This window comes from Brachypodium distachyon, chromosome 3 (genome assembly GCF_000005505.3).
Source record: "Brachypodium distachyon strain Bd21 chromosome 3, Brachypodium_distachyon_v3.0, whole genome shotgun sequence".
In the NCBI taxonomy this organism is placed as follows: Eukaryota; Viridiplantae; Streptophyta; class Magnoliopsida; order Poales; family Poaceae; genus Brachypodium; species Brachypodium distachyon.
Window position 1 is genome coordinate 3,338,443 of NC_016133.3, and position 27,300 is coordinate 3,365,742.

Below are 27,300 nucleotides of genomic sequence, written 5' to 3' on the forward strand. Positions count from 1 at the left end.
ATATCACATCGTACCCACGTCGGACGACAATTGATCATACGCGATGGTATTTTCGTTCGAATAAGGCATATCGGTTGTCACTGGCAGCAGCTTGCCCCTCGGCCATGGAAGTGGGTAGTGCTATTGTTGTATTGCCGAAGGAGAAGACAATTATAGTTGTGGCCCTCTTGTTTGTGGTGCAGGTGGACATAATGGAACAAGGCAAACAGGGGGAGCCGATTGCATTGGTTCATGAGTTCCAATTCTCAGTGAAACACTTCGCTTCAAAATGGCAAGCGCCGGGGGTAAAAAGAGAAGAGAAAGTCAAATTCACAACATCAATGAAACCCGGAAGCGCACGCTGGAGAATTTTGTTAAGCCCGACACTTATAATTACTGCCCAAGGTGGGCGGCATTGTCTTGCAAGAGACACAAACGGTGATATTGTCTTTGGTACTAGTATTGACATGGCAGCAAATGCCCTTCAGACTAAAGCCGAAGCTCCTATCCAAAGTATTCATTCCCTATGCCGAGCAGCTAGGAATTGAGAAAATTGTCGTTGAGACTAATTGCCAAACTCTGCAAAGTGTTGTTACATCGTCAGACTATAATGCATCACCATTGGGTGCCATGTCCAGCAGGCAAAGTATTTGCTCGTTGTCGGTTTTATCGAGTTTCAGATAACTTCTCCGAGCGTGATTTTAATAAACAACTTATGTGGCTTTTGGCTCTGGAGGTTATCATGCCGGACCTGTTTTATGGTTTGACTTCTTATGATCATCGATTTGTCCATGACGATGAGCTATGATAACTGAAATGAGAGCTTTCAATAAAAGACATATCGTCAAATCTTGAATCAGATACGACACAACAAAACCGGAAGCAGCCACGTTGTGGACGGATGAAGTAGGTTTATTGCCTTTTTTTAAGAACAAAGTAGGTTTATTGCCTTGCTTCCATGAATGAAATCTTACAAATTAACAAAACATCGAAGTATTTTTTTTTTGCTGGCCGATGAATCCTGAAATCAAATTCAAATTTCCTGCTGGTAGTACTGATACTTATTTAAATCCTCTTGTCCTTTCTTAAAATGGTTCCAGCTGATCCATCCGTTCGCGAGGGAGGCCAGCCAGCGGCGCCGGCGTCCGCCGGTTGTTGGATCGAAGGGAGCTCGGCCTGCGCCGCCACCATTACCCCCATCGCGGCGCCGTGGTCGACGAGGTCGCTGGAGACGTGCTGCTCGTATGGCGAGTTGTTGGCAGTGAATTGGAATAACGGCAGTGGCGGGGCGCTGTTGAACTGCGGGAGGTGGAGCGGCGGCGGTTGCCAGGCGTCGAGGGGGAGGATCAGCGGCGCTTGGAGTTGGATGTCGGCGGCGTTGTTGTTGTTGTTCCCGTCGGCGTCCACGGGGCTGAGGAGCTTGCCGGCGCGGACGAGCGCCACCTCCCGCTCCACCTCCGGCGGGTACAGCGCTAGCCCGGCCCGCTTCGCCGCTTCAGCCGCGTGTTCCACGTGCATGCATGGTGTTGGACTCTTGGTCCAATTTCTAGAATGTTGGACTCTTGGTCCTCAGAGTCTCAGTATCTAGGAGACTAGAACAGCACAGCTGGGCCTAGGGCCGGTCCTGTTATGCGTCGGGAGATGGCGCAGGTGCTCAAGCCACTTTCTGGGGAGGAGCCGATAGATTCCTCCATGGCACGCCGTTCACAACACACCAGCCTCCATCAACGTTGATCTAATTGGAACCGGTCGGGAGCGCTGCTGTCGGCCAAACAGAGCGGAAGCGGAGCGCTGCATGCTGGGTCCATTCGGACGCTTTTTTTTTCCTTACATTTCTTCTTCATTGCAAGGGTTTACCATTTGGCCTGTATTTTTTTTTGTAACATGTCACGTAATATGGGCTTACAAATAACTGGGCCTCAGGCGATAGGTTGACGTACGGTGGTATGGCTAGATTAATTGCCAATCGCCTGATGAAGAAAACCCTAGCAGCCGCCGTTTGAAGGTTGCCCGTCCCCCTCGCCTTCGGCCGCCGTCTTGACGATGCGAGGTGAGGGGAATCTCGATTCCTCATAAGAGTATCCACAAGTGTTTGGTTATATCAATTTTTTGGTTTTGATAGCAACACGATGGTGGAGGTTGCAATGTCGTCTCGAATAAAGGTATTCTGGTTCTTCCTTTCCTGTGGGGGTGTCTCAGTGGGCGTTGTCGCGGAACCAGAGAGTTTTAGTCACCATAGGTTCAGTGTACCCAATCTTACCGATATTGGGTTTGTGTACTCGCAGATCCATTTATACGTATCTGTTGAGTTTTTGTCAGTGTATTGTTGTGCTTTTGCTGGTTTTATATTTTGGAATTCCTTCTCTGATGTTTTGGTGAAGATCTTGCGGTTCGACGACCTGTATCTTTAGGGGATCATCCCCGGCCCAAGTACGTTCAACGCTCACGGCTTCTATCTTTTTGGATGATCGACTCAAGGGGCTTTTTAAAACCTTTAAAAGTAGTCAAGTTCGCGTGGGGATATGAGTAACTATGTTGCCGCTCCAGTCTATTGCGGTCTCCATGTTGAAGCATTGGCAGCATTTCAGCTTGCAAAGAATGATACCACGGAAAAAATGTATTCTTAGTTATAGGAATTATCTTGTAATCTTTAGGGTCTATGATCTAATACATTGTGCTGTAATGGTTCTCGAATAAAGTTTAAAGTTACAAGTCATTCTAAAAATATTTGCCAAGTCCCTCGCGCAGCACCTTGCCCAACTTTCGCTTACTCTGTCTAAAAAAAAACTTTCTCTTACTCCGCATGACCTGTGTGTCCCAGAGCGGCATCCTTCTAAACATTTCTGATGATCGCCAGCCGTTCGACCCCCCGCTCTCCCGTAACATCAGGTTGTCGTTTCTTGTCCATTACCTGTTACCTTATCCATACCCACCCTGCTGCGGCCCAGTCCGCCACCCCTTCTTCTCCCCGACACGGACGGCTCAACGGAGAGAGGGCGCTCCTCCTCCCTGGTGACCCGGACCACCATCGGCGAGGGAGCTCTTCACCTCTACCCATCGTGTCGTCCTCTTCCTCCTCGCTGGCGCGGGCCGCCGTCTGTCCGGGCCGCCGATGGATCAAACTTTTTTTTTCCTTCAAGAATTTGCCTTTTTTTCGACCTGCATCAGAAATTTGAATTATTGTTCTTGATGTCTGAGGTAACATGAGTAATGGGTAAATTTTGAGGAGTATAAGTATGGGCATTCCAATCTTTGGATACGGGGAGAGCGAACCACGGTTGACCCAAACCCTCCCAACGGCATCCTGACCGTAACACCTTGTAGACGAGGCCATTCCGTCGTGTTTGCATGATCGATATGGGCTCACGTCACATTTGTGGGAACAGAGGAATTAGGCATTAACCCCCTTTTTTAAGCAAACACGGATGTGGCTGAAATCAGGAGACGCGCGCGCAATTAGGACCAACAAAACGCGATTTGACCATTCCCGTCGTCCCGTCCAACCACCCTCTCCCGCCACGGCCACCGGCACCTACCCACACGGGCAGCCAGGCACCGACAGCGACGCCACACCAGCGCCCAACACGCGGCCGTTGGGCCTTCACATCCTCTCACCTCACCCCACCCTGCGTAGCTGCAAGCAAGCAAGTGGAGCTCACCTCAGCTCAGCTGCAGCAACAGCAAGCGCATGTGAGCAAACAAAAGGGGAATCGTGGAAGCAGTCTGTGTCCAACCGCGCCGGTAAAAGACGAAGCCTGCCCACCACGCCATTAAAAAAGCTGCCGCACCGGGGAAAGGAAGATCTCGGTTCCCGAACCATCCTCAAGCTCTCTGATCCGCTCCGGTAACAGAGTGGGGCGGTTTGGTTTGATCTCATTCGGCCCCGACACACCCGTCCTCCTTTGGGGTTTACCCGCCGCCCTCGCGAGCCTGGCTTGGCGGTTACCGGTTACCGTCCCCTGCGGTCGCGTTTAGTTTAATCAATGCGGGTGTAAGGGGTAATGGCGTACGTAGCGTGCGCGCCAGTGGACTGATCTCCCGCAGGAGTATCCCACATGGCCCGTCGTGGGGAGGAGGGAAGGGGAGGTGAGTACTGAACAACACAGCTGCGTGCTGTGCGAGGCCGCCAAGGGCAACAAGCCAAGAACGACAGAAGAGCTCTTTCATCAGTTCTTCCTCGGTGGACTGTGGTCTGTGGGACTGAGTTGAGAAATTGAGAAGCTAGAGGAGGAGGAGGAGGCTTGGTGGTGGCGGTGCTTGGGCAGCGTTCGAGTTGTCGGCGGCGGCCATGAGCTGGAGGAGAGGGAGCGGCGGCGGCGGCGGAGGAGGAGGAGGGGATGGAGGGGTGTCCAGGCGGTGGGCCGTGCTGCTCTGCCTCGGGAGCTTCTGCATCGGCCTGCTCTTCACCAACAGGTAAACCAGCTTGCTCCAATTCCACGCCAGCTGATTCTTCAATTCCAGATTCGCTGCTCTGCTTTCCTGGTACGCGGACCTCAGCTCAGCTCTCACGGTAGCTAAAAAATCCAGCTAGGCCTAGCGCAAGATCCGCGGCGTCCCGCGAGCCTTCGCATCTGGGGGACTCGATTGATTTTTCTCAAATTGGGGATTTCTTGATTCTGTCGGCAGAGTCTTCGTTCTGCTCTGCCATCCAACAATTGACGTGTTCTTGCTATTCTGGTCATGCAGTAATCTGATGCTAGCCGATTTTGAGGGTGTTTAAAGCTCTGATTTTAGAAATTCAGTGATTGCTGCCACATTTGTACGTCTTCCGTTACCAATTAGGGCGGAGCGCGAATGATCCTGCACAGAATCTCGATGTAATTGTAGAGACGAGTTATTGCTTGATGTTGTTCGACATTGAATATCTGTACTGTATTTGTCCTCCTACTGCAGCGGTGTAATTGGGCTAGTCTTTTTCGTTGCAACGCCATTCGACCTGGACGTTTAGGAAATGATGATTCTTGTGTTAACTGGTTTTCCTTCATCCAGAATGTGGACACTGCCTGAGGCAACTGAGATTGCACGGCCAAATCAGAAGGACGATGAAGGCGGCGCGCTAGTTGCTGGAGACTGTGGTTCTAAAAAGGTAGTTTGATCTCTCCTTCATTAATTTCTCTCAAGTATTCTGCTGTTAAGGATTAGCACTCTAATTCTTGTATGTCAGCCACGACGAGTCAGCATTATGAAAGTCAACCATCTCTGCATATTATAAATTTATGATACCGTGTGCAGTCAGTGATACCTTGTTTGATTATCACGTGTTACTAGATCCAAGAACTACACAACTACAAAGATGAGTTGCCAGTTCAAGATACTCATCACGATGTACAGTATGTACCAACCTTGTTTTTCTTTCCTGAGCACAACATTTGTCCCTTTATTGATAGTATCTTTTATGAAAAACTAATTTTGATTGGCATTTTGATTTATTTTTTTTGGGATGTAGAACACTAGATAAGACAATAGCGAGTTTAGAGACAGAACTCTCAGCTGCAAGAACTCTGCAAGAATCCTTGCTCAATGGTTCTCCTGTCGCAGAAGAGTTCAAAGTTTCTGAGTCGATTGTCAGGAGAAAGTACCGTATGGTGATTGGGATCAATACTGCCTTTAGCAGTCGCAAGAGAAGGGACTCCATACGTTACACCTGGATGCCTCGAGGTTGCTGGCATGAAACTCTATAATCTTACTGGCTTTATATTGTCACTTGTTATATTGGCACGCCCTCAATAACTAATAACGGAGTACTGTAAAATTAGGTGAACAAAGGAAAAAACTAGAAGAAGAGAAAGGGATCATAATTCGTTTTGTCATTGGCCACAGGTATGGTGTGGATGGATCTTTTTTATGTGTGAATGTTGAGAACTTCTGGATTTATTTATTTCTTTAATCAGGATTCCTTTTTTTTCAACGGCTTCAATCAGGATTCATAAAAGATAAACTATCATGTATTTTTAGATCAACAGGGTGAAACAGATAGTTCTTATCTTTTTTCAGACAATTGAAAAGAAGCCTCAACTCACAAGAATGTCGGAACTTAAATTACACATAGTTCTTATCTTTTGTCACAACTATATTTTTTCCAATTGCAACTGTATATATTCAGTAGTTATTTCAGTTAACTTTACTATTTAGAAACATATATTTTGTACAACCTCAGATCTTAATGTAGTTGAATGATTCTTCCAAAGGTAATTCCTGTAGACTGCAAATAAACGATCTTTGTAAATCTGTTGAAGGATTTCTACGTAGGTTTGAATCCTGCCTTTCATATGCTTCTAGACATGCTGAGATCCCCAAATTTTTGTAGCCGAGTTAGTGACTGCAATTAAGGATCTATGGAAAAAGAATCTGAAAAAGGGTGAGACAATAAAAAATTTAGAGGAAAAGTTAGTTCATGAGTATCAGCCACACTGATTTCTAAGGGTCAACGAGTCTGTGAAATAGTGGGTTGTGAAGTGACGTGGCCTCAATTTCGCCCTTTAATACAAGATATTCTGTTAAAATAATTTTGTTCTGAGATACTACAAAAGATAAGTCATTTCATGCAATGCGTGTCAAAGCATAACATCAATGTCTTCTTAGTCATGTCTCTTTCTTCTTCCTTTTGTTAGCTGTTTAAGGAAAGACAGGCATAACATCATTTTCCACATATTGTGCAGTGCTATATCAGGTGGAATTATTGATAGAGCAATTGAAGCAGAGGACAGAAAACACGGGGATTTCATGAAGATAGTAAGTTATTTCTTTCTTAAATTTCTATTAATGGGAGTGCCGATGTGATTGGTGTTCTCATTTGACTGGGAATGCTGTTTTGCCTCCCTGTTTACTGTTGTTACAACTTCATGCAGGATCATGTAGAAGGATACCTTGCACTATCTGGTAAAACCAAGACATACTTTGCTACAGCTGTTTCATTATGGGATGCAGATTTTTATGTGAAAGTTGATGACGATGTCCATGTAAACATAGGTAATTCTTTATGCCCTATACTGCTATGAAGTTAGGAGCAAAGTTAGTATATGTGTCTGCAACTTGATGATCATCGACAGAGTGCCTTTATATGGATTAGAAGTATTAGCCTAGGTCCAAATAGTAGGTGGGATACCATGGGGCAATTTTTCAGATTTTCAAAAGACATCTTTACTTACATAATGAACTCTTTGTAACATCAATTTATTACATTGGCAGCAACGCTTGGTCAGATATTATCCAAACATGCATGGAAGCCCAGAGTATATATTGGGTGCATGAAATCTGGACCTGTCCTATCTGAAAAGTAAGTACATCGTATATATCTCCATTTTCTTGCTTGTCGAAGTTGCTAAAATATGTTAGCCCTTTTTTCTCCAGGGGTGTGAGATATTATGAGCCCGAGCATTGGAAATTCGGCGAACCAGGAAATAAGTATTTTCGACATGCTACTGGTCAATTATACGCCATTTCAAAAGACCTAGCAACATACATATCCATAAACAAGTGAGATATCATACATTTTCTTGTAACTGCAGACTTTGAACTTTTGTGGTTCTGGTGAAAGCTAATTGAGTCGCTGCTAACACGATTTATGATAGGCATGTCCTGCACAAGTATATAAATGAGGATGTTTCATTAGGATCTTGGTTCCTCGGGTTAGATGCTGAGCACATTGATGAAAAGAGACTTTGCTGTGGCACCCCACCTGGTGAGCTTCCATTGCTTCATGTCTTATAACTCCAGCTTATCCGGTGACCTGTGCATAGACTGATGTCACACATGTCCCCTCACTGTTTCCCCACAGATTGCGAATGGAAAGCTCAGGCAGGGAACATCTGCGCTGCATCCTTCGACTGGAGGTGCAGCGGCATATGCAACTCGGAAGGCAGGATCTGGGAGGTGCACAATAAGTGCGCCGAAGGCGAAAGTGCACTGTGGAATTCCACTTTGTAGCGCGAACGGAACACCGACGCGGAAGCAGAAGCTTCCCTGTCAGTTAGTTGTATACTAGATCGCCCACGGGTGTTGTGTATGGTGTGTGATTCATTTTGTAGGTAGCTGTGATTTGATTCTGGGGCTAGCTGACGCCGACGAAGCGGACCACAATTTTACGTAGAGTCTGTCCGCCGGTAGCAGCGAAGGCGAAGGTGATGGTGAAGAAGGGTATAAATACGAGCTGTCGCTGCATTCTTTTCGTGGATAAAAATGTTTCAGGTGGCCATTCTGTATCGATCTCCTGTACCGTTTGGCCTCTGAGATGAGATGTATGACCGGAATAAAACTACCTGAATCCTGATGCTTCATTTCAGTGATTGTGGAGAAATCCGTACCGTCCTGTTGAGAATAAAACAGTTTAAGCTCAGTACAAATGGTGGAGGATGCAATTCATGATTTGCCTTTCCAAAGATTGTAACAACTGATTTGCCACTCTTCAGGACGCAATTCACGCTTGTTATTTTTCTATCCTGAAAAACTACATCCTACTTTCCCTAATTACCCAATCATGAACTTTACAGTGGCAAATCAAATCATGAGCTAGTAAAAAGTGGGCAAACCACGAACATGGAAAAGAGAAAGTCTGAATTTGCTACGAGTACTAAATTTTTTGTCAGTACACATCTCTAAGGCATCCTCCGGGCCCACCTGTCAGGGACACACCACTCGTCTGTGTTTCGTCTCCTTTTCCCAGTTTTCCCTCCAGTTTTTCGTTCCCGCCATGGTTTCCCTCCACTCCACTGCTCGCATCGTCGATCCCCTCCTGTATTAAATCTCCCACCCGCCCCCGCCAATCCTCCTCCACACGGGCCGCACGTTTCCCATCCACATCCCCGCCGTCGCAAGAGCGAGCCGGCCGACCAGGTCAATCTCCGCCCCCCTCCGTCTCAGGCGATGGAGCGCCGCAGCCGCGCGGCAGAGTGCCACGGCCGGTTTCTGCGCCCGGGGGCGCTCGCGCGGCTCCGGGACTCGAGGATCGTCGCCCGCTCGCTCCGGTCGGCGGCTGCCGCGGCGCGCCTCCCGCTCCCGTCGTCTGCCCCTCCTTCGCCCGCGGCTCCCGCGGCGGCGGAGCAGCGGCAAGGCGGCGGCGTGCCGCACTTCCTGTCGGGGACCCCGGCGAGGGGCGCGGCGCGGTACCCGCTCCGGAGGAGGATGGCGGCGGCAAGGTGCGTGGTGTTCCTGCCGCCGACGCCGGAGGCGGAGGCGTTCCTGATATCTGTGTAGATGGCTCGCTGAATTTCTTTGGCTTAAAAGGTTAGGTTCTGATGGGGACAACAGTGGCAACAGCTGTAGATCTGCTACTGCTCCAGTCTGGTCCTGTGTCGTGAAGTTGTGTTGTGTTGGAGTACAATTGATCGAAAAGAATTTAACAGGGGCAACCCATCTGATTGTCATAAAGACATTTCTTTACAAGAACGGTTGGTGCTGGCGCGGTCAGATCAAAGAGGCCACACGAAAAGGCTAACGCCGGCGAGAGTTTGAGCATGGGGAGGCGGGGATCGCAGTCAAAACGTACTTGTGCAGTTTAGGTTCTTTCGATTTTCGTGTGTCTTCGGCGTCAACTTTGCACCAAACAAATCACCCGGCTCCATCCCTGTCCCAGTGTGGTCGTCGTGGCTCACACCGGGAAGCCTATGGTGTTTTGCTCGAGAGGAGGACTGGTGACTTTGGATAAGTTGTGTTGCTGTTCAGCGCTTTGGCTTGGCTGTTCAGCGTTTTGTTCTCCGGTTCTTTTGTACTGTTGATCTTGTTCCCCAACTTCCTCTCCCTACGTGCTCTGCGACTACTACGTCTAATGGCTCATTAGGGATGAGTCTAACCCCAATTACTGGGCTCATAAAAGGCTTTGGATACAAGGAACAATTCTTTGACAGTAACTTCTGGTGGTTGTGCCATGGTTCCTATGGTGTGTTTGGACGGTGACCAAATCCTACACTACACATCTAACAATATCCGTACCAAAATGAGACATAATATAAGACATAATATGAAGGGAATCAATCGTTCATGTGCTCATTACAAGAGAGTAGATCCTCCATCATGTGGGCAACTCATGTGATCAAAATTCAAAAGAGAAAGATTGCTACATAGCTACTGCTTAAGCTCGTTTTTTTTTTTAGAACCTAGCAGGTGCTCTGCTTTTTCATTAAAGAAGACAAGAAAATTCATGTACAGGAGATCAAAAAGGCCCAAACTCAGTTACAAGCAACTGATTTGGGAGAAACGAAAAAAGGACAACTACTCACAAGGAGTGCACAATCCGATCTTATAGATGACACCAGACATTCCGGCAAAAAGCTGCAATTTTCAAACATTCGCTGAAAAAGCTATCATCATCGGTCTCTCTCTCTTTGAAACGAAGTCCAGATTGTCTTGGAGAAGGAGGAAATCTCATGCATCGTTTTGATGACAAGTATCATCTTTCATATGGTGGAGGACCGGAGTATCAACTAAATTAGGATAGATCTATAATCACCCTTCACATGATGCTCTAGCAACAAAAACCTCGAACGACATATATAATGGTAGATGAAAGCATACAGTGACAACATAATTATACACCCAACATAATCATATAGTGACAAGGATCATCGTTTTTTATTTTTCGTTGTTGTATGAAAGCATAGAGTGACAACATAATCATATACCCAACGTTCCCTTTTACTATCTCTCTACTAACTCAAACAACCAATTTAAAATGTGTTAATGTAATACTTTCATGATAAAAACATTATTACTTGTCATAAATATGGATGCTCGTCATATTACATGATCATTTCTTATTTCCCTCAGAAATGTTTCGATCGATTAATCGTACTGGCTTAATTTCCTATTCTCAATTAAATCCATCCATTTTTTCTACCGAACTAAATAACACACTACTTTGTTTGACATGCTCGTCGACGAAAAAGCCATCCTTGCTCGCTTAAGGTTGAGTGAAATCGATCTGTGATGCTGACGGTGGCTTCTACTTTGCAGACACAACAGTTGGAGACGAAGACGCCACGTGTTTACTGCTTACGGTTATGTCGACACCAAACTCTCGCCGCCTAGGATGACATCACCTGGGAACGTTTAACTCACCGACTTGACTTTCACACAACCACAATTACACAAGAGATAAAAACACATTATATAAAGTATTGAAGTGATATATCGATATAAAAATCGAGAAAAATGTCTACAAGTTCTTAAGATAACTAAATTTGAAGGCATAAGTCTTGCTGAGTACTCTCAGGACTCACTCTTGCCTCCACTGTTGTTCAGGAGTGTTGGCCTTCCCTATGCAAGTGTGACGAATTCTAGTACAAAAAAAATCAATAGACATTCTACCCACGTCGGCTATAAGTCATGTGTGTGATGTGTTTAGTTGGACGCCACACTGATTTCATTCAAGCCAACTTATATCAAGTTGTATCTTATTCCGCTGCTACTTTCTGATGAAATCTTTGGTTTGTATCGAAGCTTGTTACGGTTGTAATAACTTTAATTCTGCTGCACTAAAATTGTATTATTACTTAGATATGTATGTTTCTGATGTGGCATCATGTAGACATGTGTACGTACTTATTTTTTCTGGAAAAGTACGCGAGCATATTTCGGCCCTGAAATACTTATATTGTATTATTTTAGGTTTGATCGTGTGACTACCCTTAAATGGACAATTGTATAATTAAACTTAAATAATCCAATGTACGTTGTAATAAAAGAAAAACTGATGTCATATTCGAAAATGTAATTATCTTTATTTTTTCATAGTCGGTTTCTTTGTTACCATGTGGAATTTTTTTGTATTGTGTTTTTTTATTGTTTCAATCAAAAATATAAAATTTTACCTTACAAAATTTATTGATATAGTTTTCTATTACGTTAAAAAAAATTAAACATATAACATATTTGTTGAACACTACTTGGCACTATTATTTTTTTATATGTAAGTACATTTTTAAGAGTGTACTTTGATCATGTTTTGTATTGAAAATAAAATTTGTTACATTAAAAAGTTAATTGATATAGTTTTCTATTACACTTAATAAAATTAATCACATAGCATATTTGCCGAAGATTACAATATAGTATTATGTTTTGTAAAATTTTATGGTAAGTAAATTATTTAGATGTACTTTGATCCTATTATTTTGCAACCTACGTTAGTAAATTATTTAGATGTACTTTGATCCTATTATTTTGCAACCTACGTTATATCGGTTGTGCTTTTCTTGATGGATTATCTATTATATTAAGTATTTTTAAATCTAAGAAAAATATATTAAAAAACCCACATGTCATTGCGAGTTGATTTGTGGGATTCAAATGAATAACAGTGTATATTTTGTTTTAGTCTATATTAGAATACTTACAATGAAAAGTGATTCCACACAAATGAATGACAGAAAGTGTTAAGCACCAATTAATTTTTCAAGCAACTGGGAAAAGCATCTATGCGAAACGAGACCCTCTGATTAACCAAAAAAACATTTTTTCTCTGAGCTCACAATTAAGCACTTGCATTGTACATGCTTTTAGCATCCATATTTATTTTATAAGAGGCTCTAAACCGTATGATCCATAAAATCCAAGGTACGTATCTTTAAAATGTATGGTTGTCTACCTCCTAATAGATGCACGTAATAAATGTATAATTGTGTAGAATATTATTATTTTTATCTTAAGTAAATAGAAAGTTCTAGATTGTGGAAGCTGTCTAAAAGTATTTGTCATTAGATATTTGACACTCCTCGTTCATTGATTCTTTCTTGCCTAAATATGTTCTTCATAATTTTAGAAGAAATTGATACCAACATAAAATGTGCAAAATAGAGACATCAAAGAACAATTCAACAAGTGTGAGCCGAGCTATGAGATGTTTGGATACCAACTTCTTGATACAATCGGGTGGAGATTTCACGCGTCACCAAAGAATGCTTAGCTAGGGCATGCATGTATAATGGTTGATAAGACTTTTCTCTTATCTGTTCCACAACATTTAGAAAAAGACAACAAAATACGGTGTACAATAGATTATTTCTTAATCTCATATCTTACTATTAATTCTTAGATGAATAAAATTAATTAAATATATGTTAAGAAAAGATGAAATCTACCACAATGAGAAATTTGTCTTACTTTTGCCTTATCCTTCTTGTGCAGAGATCATCTCTTAGTAAAAAGAAAGCACATATCTTTATTCAATCCTATTTTTTTTTACGTCAGCAATTATCCTACGTGGCATGGTCAAGAAAATACTGACACCAATGTATTGTACACGTTTTTATTGTTATGGTTGTTTCTTTTTTCTTCGTGGAATAACATGTGCAAGGGCAACATGTATACCAGTACGGGGTACAATATGATTTCAGTAGCCGCGATTCACTCTTCGCTCTTGACTCGCGGTACACACAATTTTGTAGCGAGTGTAGTAAACAAAGGGAGAAGAAAATAAAGCAAAGAGAGAGGTATACATACTGCGGGCCCACCCCTACATACTGGGAGGCGTATATATTGAAGTTCAATATAATTGAAGTGTTCACATACACATTGGCTCTAGTACGTTCGAAGAGGGAAGATGTATAGAAACGAAAAATTCATGTATGCAAAAAGTGTTCTCGGCTACTATAACGGTCGTCCGCTGCATGCACAATAAGTGATGCCGAGACCTCAGACCTCCATCTACACGTGCCAAAACACACCTCTGGTTTTGGCATCCTTATTTGTCCTGATCGTCACTTGTTACGAGATGCTTTTGACTGGTAAACGTTGTATTTTCAAAACCGTTGGACGTCCAGCCGAATGAGGACCTGATTCTTCGATCAATCAATCAATCCTTCCTTCCTTTTCTAATACAAAAAAACTTTCCTTCTTTCGTCACGTACCGTTCTCTCTCTATATATGCCCACGCATATATAGCTGCCGTACGTGCTCATGTCACCGGCCTGATTAGATCGACACGCGCAAAAGATCGCCAACATGCATTCTTCCGCCCCCAGCAGCAGGCGATCGGATCGCACGATGAAGCCGGCGGCGAAGGCGGCCACCATGAAGCGGACGCAGGGGCGGCAGAAGATCCAGATGGAGCTGATCCGGGACCCGAACGCGCTGCAGGTGTGCTTCTCCAAGCGCCGCAAGGGGCTTGTCAAGAAGGTGTTCGAGCTCTGCGTGCTCTGCGACGCCCAGGTGGCCCTCGTCGTCTTCTCCCCCGCCGGCAAGCCTTACTCCTTCGCCCACCCTTCCTTCCCCGCCGTCGTCGACCGCTTCCTCAACCCACAATCCGCCCCAGCCCCCGCCGCCGCCGCCGCCGCCAGCGGCACGGATCAGCTGGCGAGGCTGAGCGAGCTGCAGCGGGAGGCGGAGCGGCTGGCGGACGCCGTGCACGAGGCCAAGGAGGTTAGAGGTAAAGAGCTCGAGGCCATGGTGCGCGCCGCGGGGGTCTGGGTCGATGGAGACCTGAGCCGGTGCGGGGCGCCGCAGCTCGAGGCGGCCCTCGCCGCGCTCCTCGGCGTCCAGGCCGAGGCCGCCCAGCGCGCGCACGAGATCCTCGCCCAGGAAGCCATGGTGCAGCAACAGCAGCAGCAGCAGTGCCTCGCCGCGGACGGCATTGGTAGCAGCCATGGCGGAAACCTCTTCGACTACCTCGGCTCGTACGCCGCGGCGGATCACGGCCATGGCGGAGACCTCTTCGACTACCTCGGCTCCGGCGGCCCGTACTACGCGCCTGACGCCATGGGGAGCAGCCATGGCAATGCCCATGAGGCGGCGGCCATGGACAATGGGACCGATCTCATGTGCAACGATGCGGGCAGCTTCTTCCACTACCTCGGCTCGAGCTCCGGCTCGTTCATGGCAGACGGCGGCGGCGGTGGCGGTAACCATGGTGAGGTCGGCGCCGTGGACACCAACATAAGGCTGATGGGCGGCGGTGGCATGAACCACGGGCTTGTACCGATGATGCCGCTGCCGCCGCCGCAACCGCCTGCTCTGCCTTTCAACCATGGCGGCTTCGACTACTATAACCTTGGCTACAACAACCAAGGCGATCTTGGCCATGGCCGTGGGGGCGCCTTCTATGAAATGGACGGGGTCTACGGGACGACGTGCAGCTTTTTATGAATCTGGATCAAGTTCTATCGGAAGTGTTTAATTAGGGTTTGTTGATTTGAAATTAAAACGTTCCATTATGATGTTTCTCTTATTAATGATGAATAATGATTTCTAGTGATTACAGTTAAACAACACTTCTTCATTTTTCACAAAGGATGAGGCACATTTCGATGTCAAACCTTCAGGAACAATTGGAACGGTGATACGTGGGTTATATGCTACAAAAAGTTTATTATCTGATTCATATTTTCAAAAAAGAAAAAAAGAGTATCCGTTGGATAAAATTTATAACACATAATTTACATAAATTGGTTGAATTGATAGTAGTCAAAATTGAATATCAAAATGCATGGACGCTGTTTTTTTTATGGAGACAATACTGTTTTTTCACGACGTTCCTTTTATATCATCTGCCTACTTGGTTACCTCTTTTGTTGGCTAACACGCAAACAACTCTAGAGACTGATGGCCACTCGCCGATGGCCTTCCACTCCTCGCTGTTGGACGCCTGACCATACCACAAATTGTTGACGTCGAATCCCACATACCCTCGGCCGTCGCAATTGACTATTTCACAAAATTTATTTTGCTTCACTTGTTATCTGATTTTAACATTAGCTAGGATCATGGTTGTTTATAGCGGACGAAGATTCGGTGACTTGCCACTCAAAGTCACATGATTTAAGGTCACTCAATTCTCAAATTTGTACTAAAACAACGACAAGAATTTAGAATCAAAGCAAATGTTTGTGTTTTCAAATGTCAAATTTTATGCAATCGTTGACCCGATGTGCCGTATTTTATGTGATTGCATTGCATTTGCTTTCAATATTCGACAGAAGTGTTTGTACTATCCTTCCTGACTTTGAGTAGTTTTCGCTTTTCCCGTGAGAATACGTATAAACGTAAACCACTTTCTGGACTCTGATCACTACTCCACGTAGACCGGACCATGGCATGGCCGTTTACATGGCCCCGTCGCCGTCGCCGCCTTCCCCTCCCCTTCCGGCATGGGCGGCGGCCAACGCCCTCTTCCGCCGCCACCGCCGCCTTCTCCCGCTCCTCCACCCTGCTCCTTCCCACCGCGCCTTCCTCCCCGTCCTCTCCCACTGCCTCGTCTCCGGCCTCGCCGGCAACCCCTTCGTGGCCTCCCGCCTCCTCCTCGTCTCCTCGCGCCTCTCCCTACCATTCTCGCTGCTCCTCCTCTCCCACCTCCCAGCCTCCTCCCTCTCCCCATTCTCCTTCAACTCGCTCATCCGCGCGTCGCCTCCCCGCATTGCTCTCCGCCTGTTCGGCCAAATGCACCACAGAGACGTTCCGGCGGACACCTACACTTTCCCTTTCTTGATCCATGCCTGTTCCGGCAGCGATCCTCCGCTGTGTGAGTCCCTGCACGGGCAAAGCATCCGCGTTGGTTACAGTTCCCACCTCTTTACGCAGACGGCGCTGATGAACATGTACTTTGTTTGCGGGTTGGCTGCCCCCGCTCGCAGGGTGTTCGATGAAATGCAGGCAAGGGATGTGGTTGTATGGACCGGCATGGTGTCCGGTTACGTGGACACTGGAATGCACCTTGAAGCCGTTGAGGTCTTCCAGGAAATGAGACGTGGAGAGGAGGTTGCAAGTCCTAATGTGGCAACGATTGTGTCAGTTGCTTCTGCGTGTGCCGGTCTTGGCTCCCTGGAGTATGCTAAGTGGCTGCATGGCTATGTGGAGAAGCTGGGGTTCGGAAGTGACTTGATTGTGACAAATGCGCTGATGGATATGTATGGAAAGTGCGGTGGCGTAGAGTCAGCTCGTGCTTTGTTTAATTTGATGCATGAGAAGGATCTGCATTCTTGGACAACGATCATTTCCGGGTTGGCATCTCATGGCCATGTCAAAGAAGGGCTTGCTTTGTTTTCGAGCATGCAGAAGATGGGAGTACTGCCTGATTCGACCACCTTCATTGTGGTTCTGTCTGCTTGTAGCCATGCTGGATTGGTGGATGAGGGGATGTGCATCTTCAATTCCATGGAGAGCAAGTACAAGGTCACCCCAGATATCAAGCACTATGGCTGCATGGTGGATCTTTTCAGCAGGGCAGGGCTTCTTTCACGTGCTTTTCAGCTTATTGACAGCATGCCTTTTGACCCAAACTTGGCAATTCTAGGAGCATTGCTGAGTGCATGTAGTATCAATAATGAATTGGAGATCGGAGAACTAGTTCTCAAGAAGATTGAATCTGTTTGCTCCTATAAAGGGGGTGCTAATGTGCTTCTGTCCAATATCTATGCTAACCAGAACCTGTGGCATGAAGTTGATTCCCTTAGAAGGAAGATAAGAAATGAAGCCACTTTCAGAAAGCCACCTGGTCAGAGTTTGGTTGCAGTAGAACTTCCTTTATGACTATGTGATCAGGAATTGAGTGCGTCCACTTTCAATGGAGTTGCTCTTTTGTGACAGGTTAGGATGAAGATTATATCTAACTTGAGAATTGCATAAATGTATTGCATCTTCTCATTAAAAGTTTCTTGTTTCGAGATGTTGTAATTCTCATGTTTAAACTTTTAGAAAAATGAATGAAAAATTGCATGATACTCCATCATCCATTACAAATGTTAGATGCCCACACGTTGTAAGATTTAAGTTTTACCAGCAGTTAGACCAATAAAATGTGAGTTATGAGGCACAAAAGTGGTATCACTAGAAAAAACGCCTTTGAACGTGAGCCAAATGATAAAATTGTGTTGCATGACTCACATTTTATTAGTCTAATCGTTTGTCAAACCTAAATCTTAGATCGTGTAGACAGTGGGCACCTTACATTTTGCAACAAAGGGAGTGGATTTCACTACTCGTCCAGAAACTATATTTGGAGCATGTTGATTGCTAGATAAAGATCAATATCCATATAGCATATACTTCGGCGTATAAGAAAGAATGTAACCTTTCATGGAAGCTCCAAAGCTTGACTTCTAGCCTATAGGCATGTTTTCCTTGGTCAGCAGCAGTTAGGGCTAGTGGAACCTGGTAAACACTATGATCCCACTAAATATCCCGTCTTCACATGTCGTATGGTTTTGTTGTGTTTTTGGTCTTGTATTTCATTTGCACATCTGTTAATAACTTACTCCGTAGTATTATTCAGCCTCTCAAATAGTTACTCCCTCCGATCCATAATAAGTGTTGGGATTTAGTACAAAGTTGTACTAGCTTTGTACTAAATCTCCGACACTTATTAAACTTGGTACTAGATCCCCGACACTTTTTATGGATCGGAGGGAGTACAATTTTCTGGTTTGGATTTGCATGAGATATTTTTGTTATTATGTCCAGTCATTAATCATCCCCGAACCTTCTCTAACCCTACAGTGGGCTAACTAATCTTTTCTTTTCTTTCCAAATGCAGCCGTGGAAGAGAAAGGGTTTTCAGATGTGGCTCTGGAAGAAACATAAGCTTCGCATCCAGGCTTATCATTTTCAATCCTCTTTGGCACACAGCCCTCGGTTCGTAAAATGGTTGATCTCCAAGCGAGCTGGTATGGAAATTTCATTGGTTGCTTTTATTACTACTAGGCAACACTGTCTCTGTGTTGCTCTTTTTTTGCGGGGGATATCTGTGTTGTTCATGAGTATATATTAGTGGCGTCTCACATTTTGTTACCATGTCGAAATTTCTGTGACTTTTACCATTAATACAAATCAGTACTGAACATATGATACTCATGGAATCATAATTATATCGACTGATTAAACATTTTTCTGCTTCATCAGACAGGAGATGACAGATGAGGCCTTTGGGCAACATGTTTCCCAGAGTAGCTTTCCTTAGCGTGCATGGTAACGCTGAACTACGATGTGAATTTTCTTCCCTGCTGATGAAACAGCACGGTGAGGACACCAACTTCCCATGAGCAACACAGGACGGACGAAGAAAATATATCACGATACCAACTTGCCGTCTCATGACATTATGGACGGCGATTAAATATTCCATATACAAATATGCATGCAGAGTTGCAAGTTGCAACCATACCAACTTGCCGTCTCATGACGTATATCGATGGAGATTAATATTTTTCATATACATGCGTGCAGAGTTGCGACATGCTAGGGAAGCTGGGTCAGAGGAACGAGGCGGCATAACTTAACAGCGCAGCGAGAAGCTCCCCTGCGAGCGGGTTCCCACTTTGCGGAGAGCGGGCACAGCCACCGCCCCTGGGCCGGCGAGCGAGCAGCCACCGCTCCCACCCCGGCGAGCCGCGTAGCGATCAGAATCCGTCGCCGCCAATTTCCCCCCCTTTGCTCGCACCCTCCTCTCTGAGGCCAGTCATATTGCATAGTAACATCTATACGTTACTAGTCTATGTTGCAATGTCAATAGCAAGAGTAACATAATCTGTGGTAATGTACAAACCTCATTAATTGTTTTATAAACTCATTCTATCTTGTAAAGTGTGATGGCACACACTCTCTTTATTTATTAATTATCATGCCATGTCACCAAAATGTCTAATTGTCATTTATGTTACTACCCAAGTTACTTGCACCGTGATTAGTCTAGGGCTTGTTTGGTTTATGCCTAATGCAACCCTATCAAATCTTGGCAATATTTGGTTTGTCAATTATTTGGCCAACGATTCTTGAGCTCACACTTGACCAAAGATTTTGGCAAAAATCTGTGAGAGCGATGGCGAGAAGGCCATTGGCAACCAAATTTTTGACGACAAAGTAAACAAGCACCAAATTTTAGATGGTTGCTAATATTTTGGCATGACCGAGTTGGTTCAAAACCAAACAGGCCCTAAGTCATGTGTTTTCTTTCCTTTGTGCTGTCTTGGCCGTTGGATATTGGTTGGATGGCAGATGGAGGGAAGACACTTTTGGTTTGGGCTCAGAAAGAAAGGAAGAGAGGCGTATCAGATCCGGCGATGCCCTCCCTCCTACTACTTGCCTTCCAGATCAGGTACCTTCCGGGCATCTCCTTCCCTTCCCCGCGCCTCCTTCCTCCCTTCTCTCCTCCAATTCAGAGCTCTGCTAGATTCGGACGGAGCAGCCGCCTGCGCCCGGCGCCGAATCCCGCGCTGCTTCCTGCTCTGCTCCGTCGGTACGTGCGTGCGTGTAGTCACATGCTCGTCTCAGTTGTGCGCTCGTGCTCCGTGAATCTCGCAGCCGGTTCGTCGCGCGCGGCAGACTTTTCTTTCTCGTGTGTTCATAGCTCGCGAGCGTTCGAATCCCTCCCTCGGCGCTTTAGCCTGCCATCCGAATATCTATTCTGATATTATGGGGATTCATTCGTGGGAGCCGCTTGCTGTACGTTGGTAGTTAGGTGGCATGGGTGGATTGCCCTCACCTGCTTATAGTTATATGTATATTTACCCTCTGATTTAGTATTTATTTGCCCTCGTTTTAGCGCGTGGTGGAGGGGGAGTAAGGTGCCCCGCATCCGCGTAGCTCGCCATTTCGCGGGATTTGAATTAGTAGATCGTGCATTTGCATCATTTCATCCACTGTTGTGTGGTCACATTATCAATCTGAGCATGTCGTTCCGAGCGAAAATGTTGGCCGGGTATCTCTACCGTCGTTTGCCGCGTTATTTCTCAACCTGAGCACCTTGTTCCAAGTGGAAAGTGTTGATTAGAATGCAAGTAGTGTATGCAGTTGCCGTCCAGCTCGAGCGTGATTTTGAATTTTTCTTTGGTGTTTCAGTGATTTGGGCAGATTTCTAAGCTGAGTGGAGATGGAAGGTACTGTTGTGAGGAGAGTGATCCCTTCAGACAACAGTTGCCTCTTCAATGCCGTCGGGTATGATTCTACGTTTGTCGTAATATGTTGGTAGTACTAAACTAGCAGTGAAATGATTCCGCACAAGTCAGGGGGGGTTGCTGATGGTACTTCTCAACGCCTCCCCTGATGCAGGTATGTGATGGAGCATAATAGAAACAAGGCTTCTGAGCTCAGACAGGTAACTGCTTCGAATAACTGTTTAGCAATTTGGTAGTACTTGTTGTGCTTTCTTTTCCCCTGCTTTCCCATGTTTGTAGACTTTGATGTTGTGTAGGTGGTAATATATACCTCGTGGTGTTTTGCACAGAAGTAGAATCGTGACGAGTACGAAGCTTGTTGTTCTAAAATCAATCAATAGTACTAACTTTGAACTATATCCAAGACACTTGTTATGGATTGGAAGGAGTACTTGATAAGCAGGCTATGCTCTTTTTACAGTACATTTAACGTGTTCTGGTGTCGATTTTCTACCAGAACAGTGGTATGGTCACTGCCAACTGTATTGATTGAAACAGCTTTTTGGATGAAAAAGGCCATCGATTTTGACATCAGTATTGAAATATCTGACAGATGAGCATGAGCTGCTGAATATTAATTGAACTGATATAGACAAACTTCTTTAGACCTTCTTTCATGGCATGTACTGATTAGCTAATGCAATAAGATTAAATTGGCTCCAAGAGCATAGCAGTTGTTTAAGTGTTGTTCCATAGTTTTGTCAATTCTACCAAGTGAATGTTCTTAAAAATAGTTACGCAGGCTCTCAGGTTGTTCTGTTAACGCGCTATTGACTTTACAGTCCTTCGATCCAGTACCTACAGTGTGTTTTGTTCAGTACAATCTATCAGTGGAAAATAAGAACAAACACAATTGAAAATAACTTAAGTGCACTTAGGATAAATGAATCACTGATTTGTACACCATGATGTTCCTTTTACCTAGTAACTGTCATGTACGTAGTGCTGCTGGTATGTACATGCTATTGCCATTTTGTTAATTTTTAAAAACTTCCAATCTTGACTGTGCTGCTTTCTATTCCCTGTTTGCTCGAAGGTCATAGCAGCAGCAGTTGCTAGTGATCCTGAAAAGTATAATGAAGCATTTCTTGGAAAACCAAATGAAGCGTATTGTGCTTGGATTTTGGATCCCGAAAAGTGGGGAGGTGAGTTTCAGCACTATTATTCTACACAATAATATTAATGCTGGAAATACGTGCTTCAAGTGTTCCTGTAATGTGTTGTCTCAAGACTGGTCTCTGTCAGCCATGCACTGGTTTTGGTCATATAATGTTCCAAAGTTTGCATTAGACACCTCTTTCCCCCAAAAGAGAAAACATAATCCTCTTTACCATGAAAATTGTCAGTGTGCCAGTGCATCTGCACTGGGAAACAATAATTTTCAGTGTGCCTGCTTCCAATTGCAACTGATATTTCAGTGTGCCTGCTTCTTATTGCAACTGATATATCAGTGTGCCTGCTTCTTATTTCAGTAATTTAACTTATACTTTCTTTGGTTGTAAAGGTGCCATAGAACTATCGATTTTGTCAGAATATTATGGGCGTGAAATTGCTGCATATGACATCCAGACAACACGCTGTGATCTGTATGGTCAGGTCGGTGATCTTGTATGTTTACTTTCTTTGTTTATCAGGAATCGTTAACTAATTCTTACTTTTTAGCTTGTATCCCTTGATACAGGAGAAGAACTACAGCGAGAGGGCCATGCTCATTTATGATGGGTTGCATTATGATGCTTTAGCAGTGAGTTTTCATGATAGTAACCCACTTGAAAGAGACACGACATGATCCTAACTATTTTAACTGTTTTTTAATGAAAAAAATTCAGATGTCTCCAGTTGAAGGAGCACCAGAAGAATTTGATCAGACCATCTACCTTGTTGACCGAAACCGTTCCATTGGTCCCGTAGAAGGCCTTGCTCTTAACCTAGCAAAGGAGGCACATAGGTAATCTTTAAGCATGATCATGAATGTTTTATTTAGCTTACCCTTTTCATGAATGTAAGAATGCAGCTCAAGGGGCATGCAAATAGTTCATTTGTTTTCCTGTAACCTGTTGGCCGAGTAGAAACAAGAAAAGATTTTAGTATAAATACTTATACAAAATTGCACATTTCGACGCATGTCCCAGTAAAAAAGGAGGTTGAGTAGTAATGTTGCTGAATTTTGTTGGGCATGCATGTGTAGGAAGAGAAGCTACACAGACACTGCAAACTTCACATTGCGCTGTGGCGTGTGCCAAATCGGTGTCATTGGCCAAAAGGTGAGCTTCTTAGGTTTTAGCTGCACAGCTCTTAGATCATTGCACTGAAAGCACTTTTATTTTTGTGCACAATGCAGGAAGCCGTCGAGCATGCTCAAGCCACTGGCCACGTCAATTTCCAAGAATACAAATGACCATAGAAGTTACACTACCTCTGTTGTTGTACACTCACTTGTTCCATTTGTTTCCTTACACAGCATTACAAAAATATTATTTTCTTACAGAGTAAATTTAATAATCTCCAGTTTGGATGTTTGTATTGCCTGTCAATTTAATAGTTAAAGATCCATCAATCAATGCATGTAGTAGTACGAAGTATGTTTGTTCTGATTTTTTTTTCCTTCAAGTGGCCTGTACTGTGTCATTTGATAAATAGAAGAAATTTTTCTGCGAGATGCATATGCAGTTCTCATGCTTTCGGTGACTCCACTTCCGAACTGGAAAATAAGGGCAAACACAAGAACCTTGGACTGGTGATTCCTTGGAACAAGGAAATAGCTTACAGTGATTCTTTTCAATTTCTTATATTGTGGCCTATTTCCTTAGGAGTTTTGGGGTAAAATAATCGTGATTTCTCTCTTCATTCCGTTCTTTCTTTCTTTCACAATTTTCATGTATGGTACACTAGCAGTACTGTGATATCCAAATGGCAATTGTGAAGTTTCTCACGTGTATTATTAAGAAACTCCACGTTTAGTGGCATCTCAATTTGTGTGCTTTCCTTGTTCAAATGGGCTCTAAAAGGGCCTCTGTGGTTTGCTTGGGTACGGTCCATGTATTAAATCCTGATTCGATCTGTTCCCTCGGGAAATCTTTCCCGTTCTTCAGGGCTGGGCTGGCTAGCTCCTTTGGTATCAACATGTTAGACCGTGGTTGTAAACAAAAAAGAGAACATGTTAGATCGTTCTTATGGTGCACGTGTGCATACGTCCCATCGTAGATTCTGTGGTCTCATTCGTCGTGTTTCTTTATGCTTGTACAGATGCTGCATCGGTATTCCATGAGTTGGACGTCTCACACGCACGCACCGGTCGATCTTTCAAACAGGAATGCTCAAGTCAAAGCTCATGCATTTTTCGTGTGTGTTACTCATGTGAAATCTATATCGTGCCATCGTGGCGGCCGCGGAAGCACGAACGACAGTATGTACGTAGGCCTAGTTTAGTTGACATTTTGACCACCGGTTGACGGTACGATGTACACTTGGTGTATTTCTTTCTTCATCCGGAGAAAAAGGTTGGATGTTTCCAGGAAATAATTACCTCTCTGCATCGAAAATATAGTCAGAACTTTGTCAAGCATGCAAATGAATTAGGGACTTGGGAGGGTCGAACGGACTGGTCTGGATTAATGGAGCCCGCCTATACATCTTCGTTCCATTTTTTACGAACCTCGTTAAGTAGAGTAGAGGTTATGGTGTTCTTGCAATTTCATTAAGAAGAAAGGACTGGGTCGGTTTATCAGAAATGACTGCTGGATCTCCTCCCCCCCTCAAGATCTAACCTCTTTACCTCATAATGAAAGCTTTGTCTTTTTTTTTTTTTGACCAAATGAAAGCTTTGTCTGTCTCGATAGGGGTCAGTGGAAGAGGGGAGAGAGGAAAAGTAACTTCTTTTACAAAACATTTACACATAAAAAATCACTATATGTATGCGAAAATTCAAAATTGGGAATCTAATACTCTGTATATTATTAAAACAATAGAAATTTTACGGTCTAAATTTTGCGGAAGTAATTGTTCACCGTAGAGGAAGACATCATTTCGCTACCTAGGAAAATCGGAGGTTAGGTGTGTCCTCTTTTTCAACCCCCTTTTGACTCATGCGTACACATGGTCATCCAGTATCTTGTTTTTTGCTGCTGAGATTATGGTCACCCAATAGATCTCTCCTCCTCTGCTTTAGTCGCTGTCAGCACTTTCTCATCCCAATTCGCCATCGATGATCTCTTTCTCCTTGTGGCACATCTCCATCGGATGATCGAATTCCTCCTCCTTTTTCTTTTATCGCTTTAATTTCGTTTGCCATTTTCCTTTTCCTTGTTCAAATACTAAATTATTACACGCTTTAAAACGACATATCATGTAGTCTACAGTGAGTCCAGTCGCTGTAGAATAACACTGCTGGTGAGATCGGACCGAAAGCAACGGACACTATGCAAATATATTTGAGGATCGTACTCACGCATACGGATAGAATTCTGGATAAGAAATGCATATATATGCGCAGACTTAATTAGTTTTAGTTCAAACTAAGACAAGACGTGTGTAAATTATACTAGTACATTTATGCTAATTAGTTGAGCTAGCTGCTCAGCTCTAATTGTCTTGCTAATTACAACAAATTGATCAGTAAAGGTTTTGCCTTCTTGGTGTTGTGTCATGCATGAAGAAACAGGCATCGCGCATCTGAACCTGAACAGTGAACACACAGTTACTTAAACACAGTGAAAGCAAGCAAGCAGGCACGCATGCATGTGCAACATCACTATACATAGTATTCTCTTTAACAATTACTCCCTCCGTTTCCATAATTCATGTTTCAAATTTGCCCAAAAATAAATGTATTTATTTCTAAAAATTGTCTAGATACATGTAGTATTTCGACAAGAATTATGTAACGGAGGGACCAGTGACATGCATCTCCATGCATGTGCATGAGGGTCTCCATGCATCCATGCATCATTCAAAGCTAAGTAGCTGGACCTAAGGCAAACATTAATTAATTCCCTCCTAATCATCATGATTTCCCTCTTGGGCTAGGTACAGACACAACTCATCCGGCACAAAGCAAATCAAATACTTATTCATAGTTCCTCTTGGACTATAGCTTAGCTGATTATATCATGATTCATGGACCTCCTAGATATATGCATGTCATGGTGTTAAGGTCTCAAATCAAGGATGCATGCATGATCTGCATGGGTCCACATGGCATGCATACATATGCATGCATGCCGTATAGTATTTGGGTGTTGTCCTTATCAGACATGCGCTTGCTGCCGGGTTAACAACTTAATATATTGGTCCTTGGATTATCCACTGATTAATAATAAACTCCCTCTCGTCAGATAAGGAGTTAGCCAAAACTGAGGCTATAGTAGCGCTAGGCTTTCTCTAGTATAGCTTTGATCAGGACGTGCTGTCACTTTAGGGTATGCATATCCTGTGATCAACTGGATTTTGTCTTATGTAATGATGCATAATTGAGGATGTGACAGTAAGCATGCAGCTAATTCCAACACAGTCCCCCCCATGAAATTAATTATGAATAGAGTACTCTTGAAGGCTTCAAGCTAGGTAGTCTCATAGAATTTGGTGAGTTGTACTGTACTGCAGTCCCGGCCTAGCCCTCCTTGTTGCTTTCATATTACAGGACTAGCTTGCTAGCTAGGCCCATGCATCACCAGGGTTAAGTGGCATTATGTGTGAAGTAGTACTGGATTAGTTAGGCCCAATTAAGGGACCCTCTCAATTTATGATAGGAACCTAACCTATAGCTAGCTAATTCTGAACTGGTATTCCTTTCATGCATGCCCAAAGAAATTGTTGGTGCACATATATTGTGTGATATCCTACTATAGAATGTTACTAATTGCTAGTTCAAATATTTCTTTTGCAATCTATCTATATGCATGGGCCTCCTGCTGCTGCTCCAGTGCATAGATCATGATTTGCAATCATGAAGCCAGCAGAGAGAGACCCTAGCTATCTGCTGGAGAGATCTGAATGAACTGAACTTCTGAAGAGAACCTTCACCATACTGTGTGTATCTCTGCAGCATCGGCAGGTGAATATAATCTCAAGCATACATGCATCTCTTTGGTGACTCAGGTTGGTGACTGGTGAGCTATGGGTTCCAACTTCTCATTTTTTCTACTACACTATCCGTCCAAATGCGCTGCACATGCATGCATGCAAGGACTGAAGCAGTACAGGTTAAACATTACTACTAGTGTTATTTACTGCAAAAAGGAGACCTGCCTTGCAGTTAGTCAAAGCAATGTGTAGTTTTCAAATTACTGTAAATGAAAACATCGAACCCCTTTCTGAATATGGTAGTAACGTAGCATTCAACAAGAGGATTATTTATTAAGTTAGGTCATGGGCCTACTCAAGTTAAATAACAAAAAACAAAATCCTAGGCTATATTTCTGGCCATTGCTTCATATTATTATTCTACACTAGTGTGATAAGTGATCATACC

The 27,300-nt window shown here is 44.2% G+C and overlaps 5 protein-coding genes across 6 annotated transcripts; all 5 read left to right on the top strand.

Annotated features, from left to right (window-relative positions):
- Window positions 1–3,625: 3,625 nt before the first annotated feature.
- On the top strand, window positions 3,626–8,343 carry LOC100822144 (probable beta-1,3-galactosyltransferase 2). Its single transcript, XM_010235555.3, has 11 exons — window positions 3,626–4,392; window positions 4,969–5,065; window positions 5,248–5,309; window positions 5,426–5,637; window positions 5,736–5,799; window positions 6,639–6,711; window positions 6,828–6,948; window positions 7,168–7,255; window positions 7,330–7,455; window positions 7,551–7,660; window positions 7,757–8,343. Exons 1-11 carry the CDS (start codon window positions 4,268–4,270, stop codon window positions 7,903–7,905), a joined length of 1,227 nt encoding a protein of 408 aa, XP_010233857.1. The 5' UTR covers window positions 3,626–4,267; the 3' UTR covers window positions 7,906–8,343.
- Window positions 8,344–8,470: 127 nt separating this feature from the next.
- On the top strand, window positions 8,471–9,360 carry LOC104583436. The gene has a single exon (XM_010235556.3). It carries the CDS (start codon window positions 8,842–8,844, stop codon window positions 9,169–9,171), a length of 330 nt encoding a protein of 109 aa, XP_010233858.1. The 5' UTR covers window positions 8,471–8,841; the 3' UTR covers window positions 9,172–9,360.
- Window positions 9,361–13,956: 4,596 nt separating this feature from the next.
- LOC104583437 (MADS-box protein SVP-like) lies at window positions 13,957–15,054 on the top strand. Its single transcript, NM_001303025.1, has one exon. It carries the CDS (start codon window positions 13,957–13,959, stop codon window positions 15,052–15,054), a length of 1,098 nt encoding a protein of 365 aa, NP_001289954.1.
- Window positions 15,055–15,976: 922 nt separating this feature from the next.
- LOC100843058 (pentatricopeptide repeat-containing protein At5g56310) lies at window positions 15,977–19,530 on the top strand. Its single transcript, XM_010235558.3, has 4 exons — window positions 15,977–17,490; window positions 18,437–18,566; window positions 18,802–18,918; window positions 19,126–19,530. Exon 1 carries the CDS (start codon window positions 16,003–16,005, stop codon window positions 17,431–17,433), a length of 1,431 nt encoding a protein of 476 aa, XP_010233860.2. The 5' UTR covers window positions 15,977–16,002; the 3' UTR covers window positions 17,434–17,490; window positions 18,437–18,566; window positions 18,802–18,918; window positions 19,126–19,530.
- Window positions 19,531–19,936: 406 nt separating this feature from the next.
- On the top strand, window positions 19,937–23,488 carry LOC100827296 (ubiquitin thioesterase OTU1). 2 transcript variants are annotated; one of them, XM_003575309.4, is made up of 9 exons: window positions 19,937–19,993; window positions 20,737–20,832; window positions 20,947–20,992; window positions 21,868–21,976; window positions 22,336–22,427; window positions 22,513–22,575; window positions 22,661–22,779; window positions 23,020–23,095; window positions 23,173–23,488. In XM_003575309.4, the coding sequence occupies exons 2-9, from the start codon at window positions 20,768–20,770 to the stop codon at window positions 23,227–23,229; spliced, it is 627 nt and encodes a 208-aa protein (XP_003575357.1). In that variant the 5' UTR covers window positions 19,937–19,993; window positions 20,737–20,767; the 3' UTR covers window positions 23,230–23,488. The 2 variants fall into 2 exon arrangements, with proteins under 2 accessions (XP_003575357.1, XP_003575356.1); XM_003575308.3 differs by having other exon boundaries at window positions 19,961–20,134.
- Window positions 23,489–27,300: the final 3,812 nt, after the last annotated feature.

Coding starts and splice junctions, on each gene's coding strand:
- LOC100843058 (XM_010235558.3), top strand. CDS start 16,003: ATGGCCGTTTACATGGCCCCGTCGCCGTCGCCGCCTTCCCCTCCCCTT.
- LOC100827296 (XM_003575309.4), top strand. CDS start 20,768: ATGGAAGGTACTGTTGTGAGGAGAGTGATCCCTTCAGACAACAGTTGC. Junction 20,993..21,867: donor AGGCTTCTGAGCTCAGACAG/GTAACTGCTTCG, acceptor GTTTGCTCGAAG/GTCATAGCAGCAGCAGTTGC. Junction 22,780..23,019: donor CTAGCAAAGGAGGCACATAG/GTAATCTTTAAG, acceptor ATGCATGTGTAG/GAAGAGAAGCTACACAGACA.
- LOC104583437 (NM_001303025.1), top strand. CDS start 13,957: ATGAAGCCGGCGGCGAAGGCGGCCACCATGAAGCGGACGCAGGGGCGG.
- LOC104583436 (XM_010235556.3), top strand. CDS start 8,842: ATGGAGCGCCGCAGCCGCGCGGCAGAGTGCCACGGCCGGTTTCTGCGC.
- LOC100822144 (XM_010235555.3), top strand. CDS start 4,268: ATGAGCTGGAGGAGAGGGAGCGGCGGCGGCGGCGGAGGAGGAGGAGGG. Junction 4,393..4,968: donor GGCCTGCTCTTCACCAACAG/GTAAACCAGCTT, acceptor TCCTTCATCCAG/AATGTGGACACTGCCTGAGG. Junction 5,310..5,425: donor GATACTCATCACGATGTACA/GTATGTACCAAC, acceptor TTTGGGATGTAG/AACACTAGATAAGACAATAG.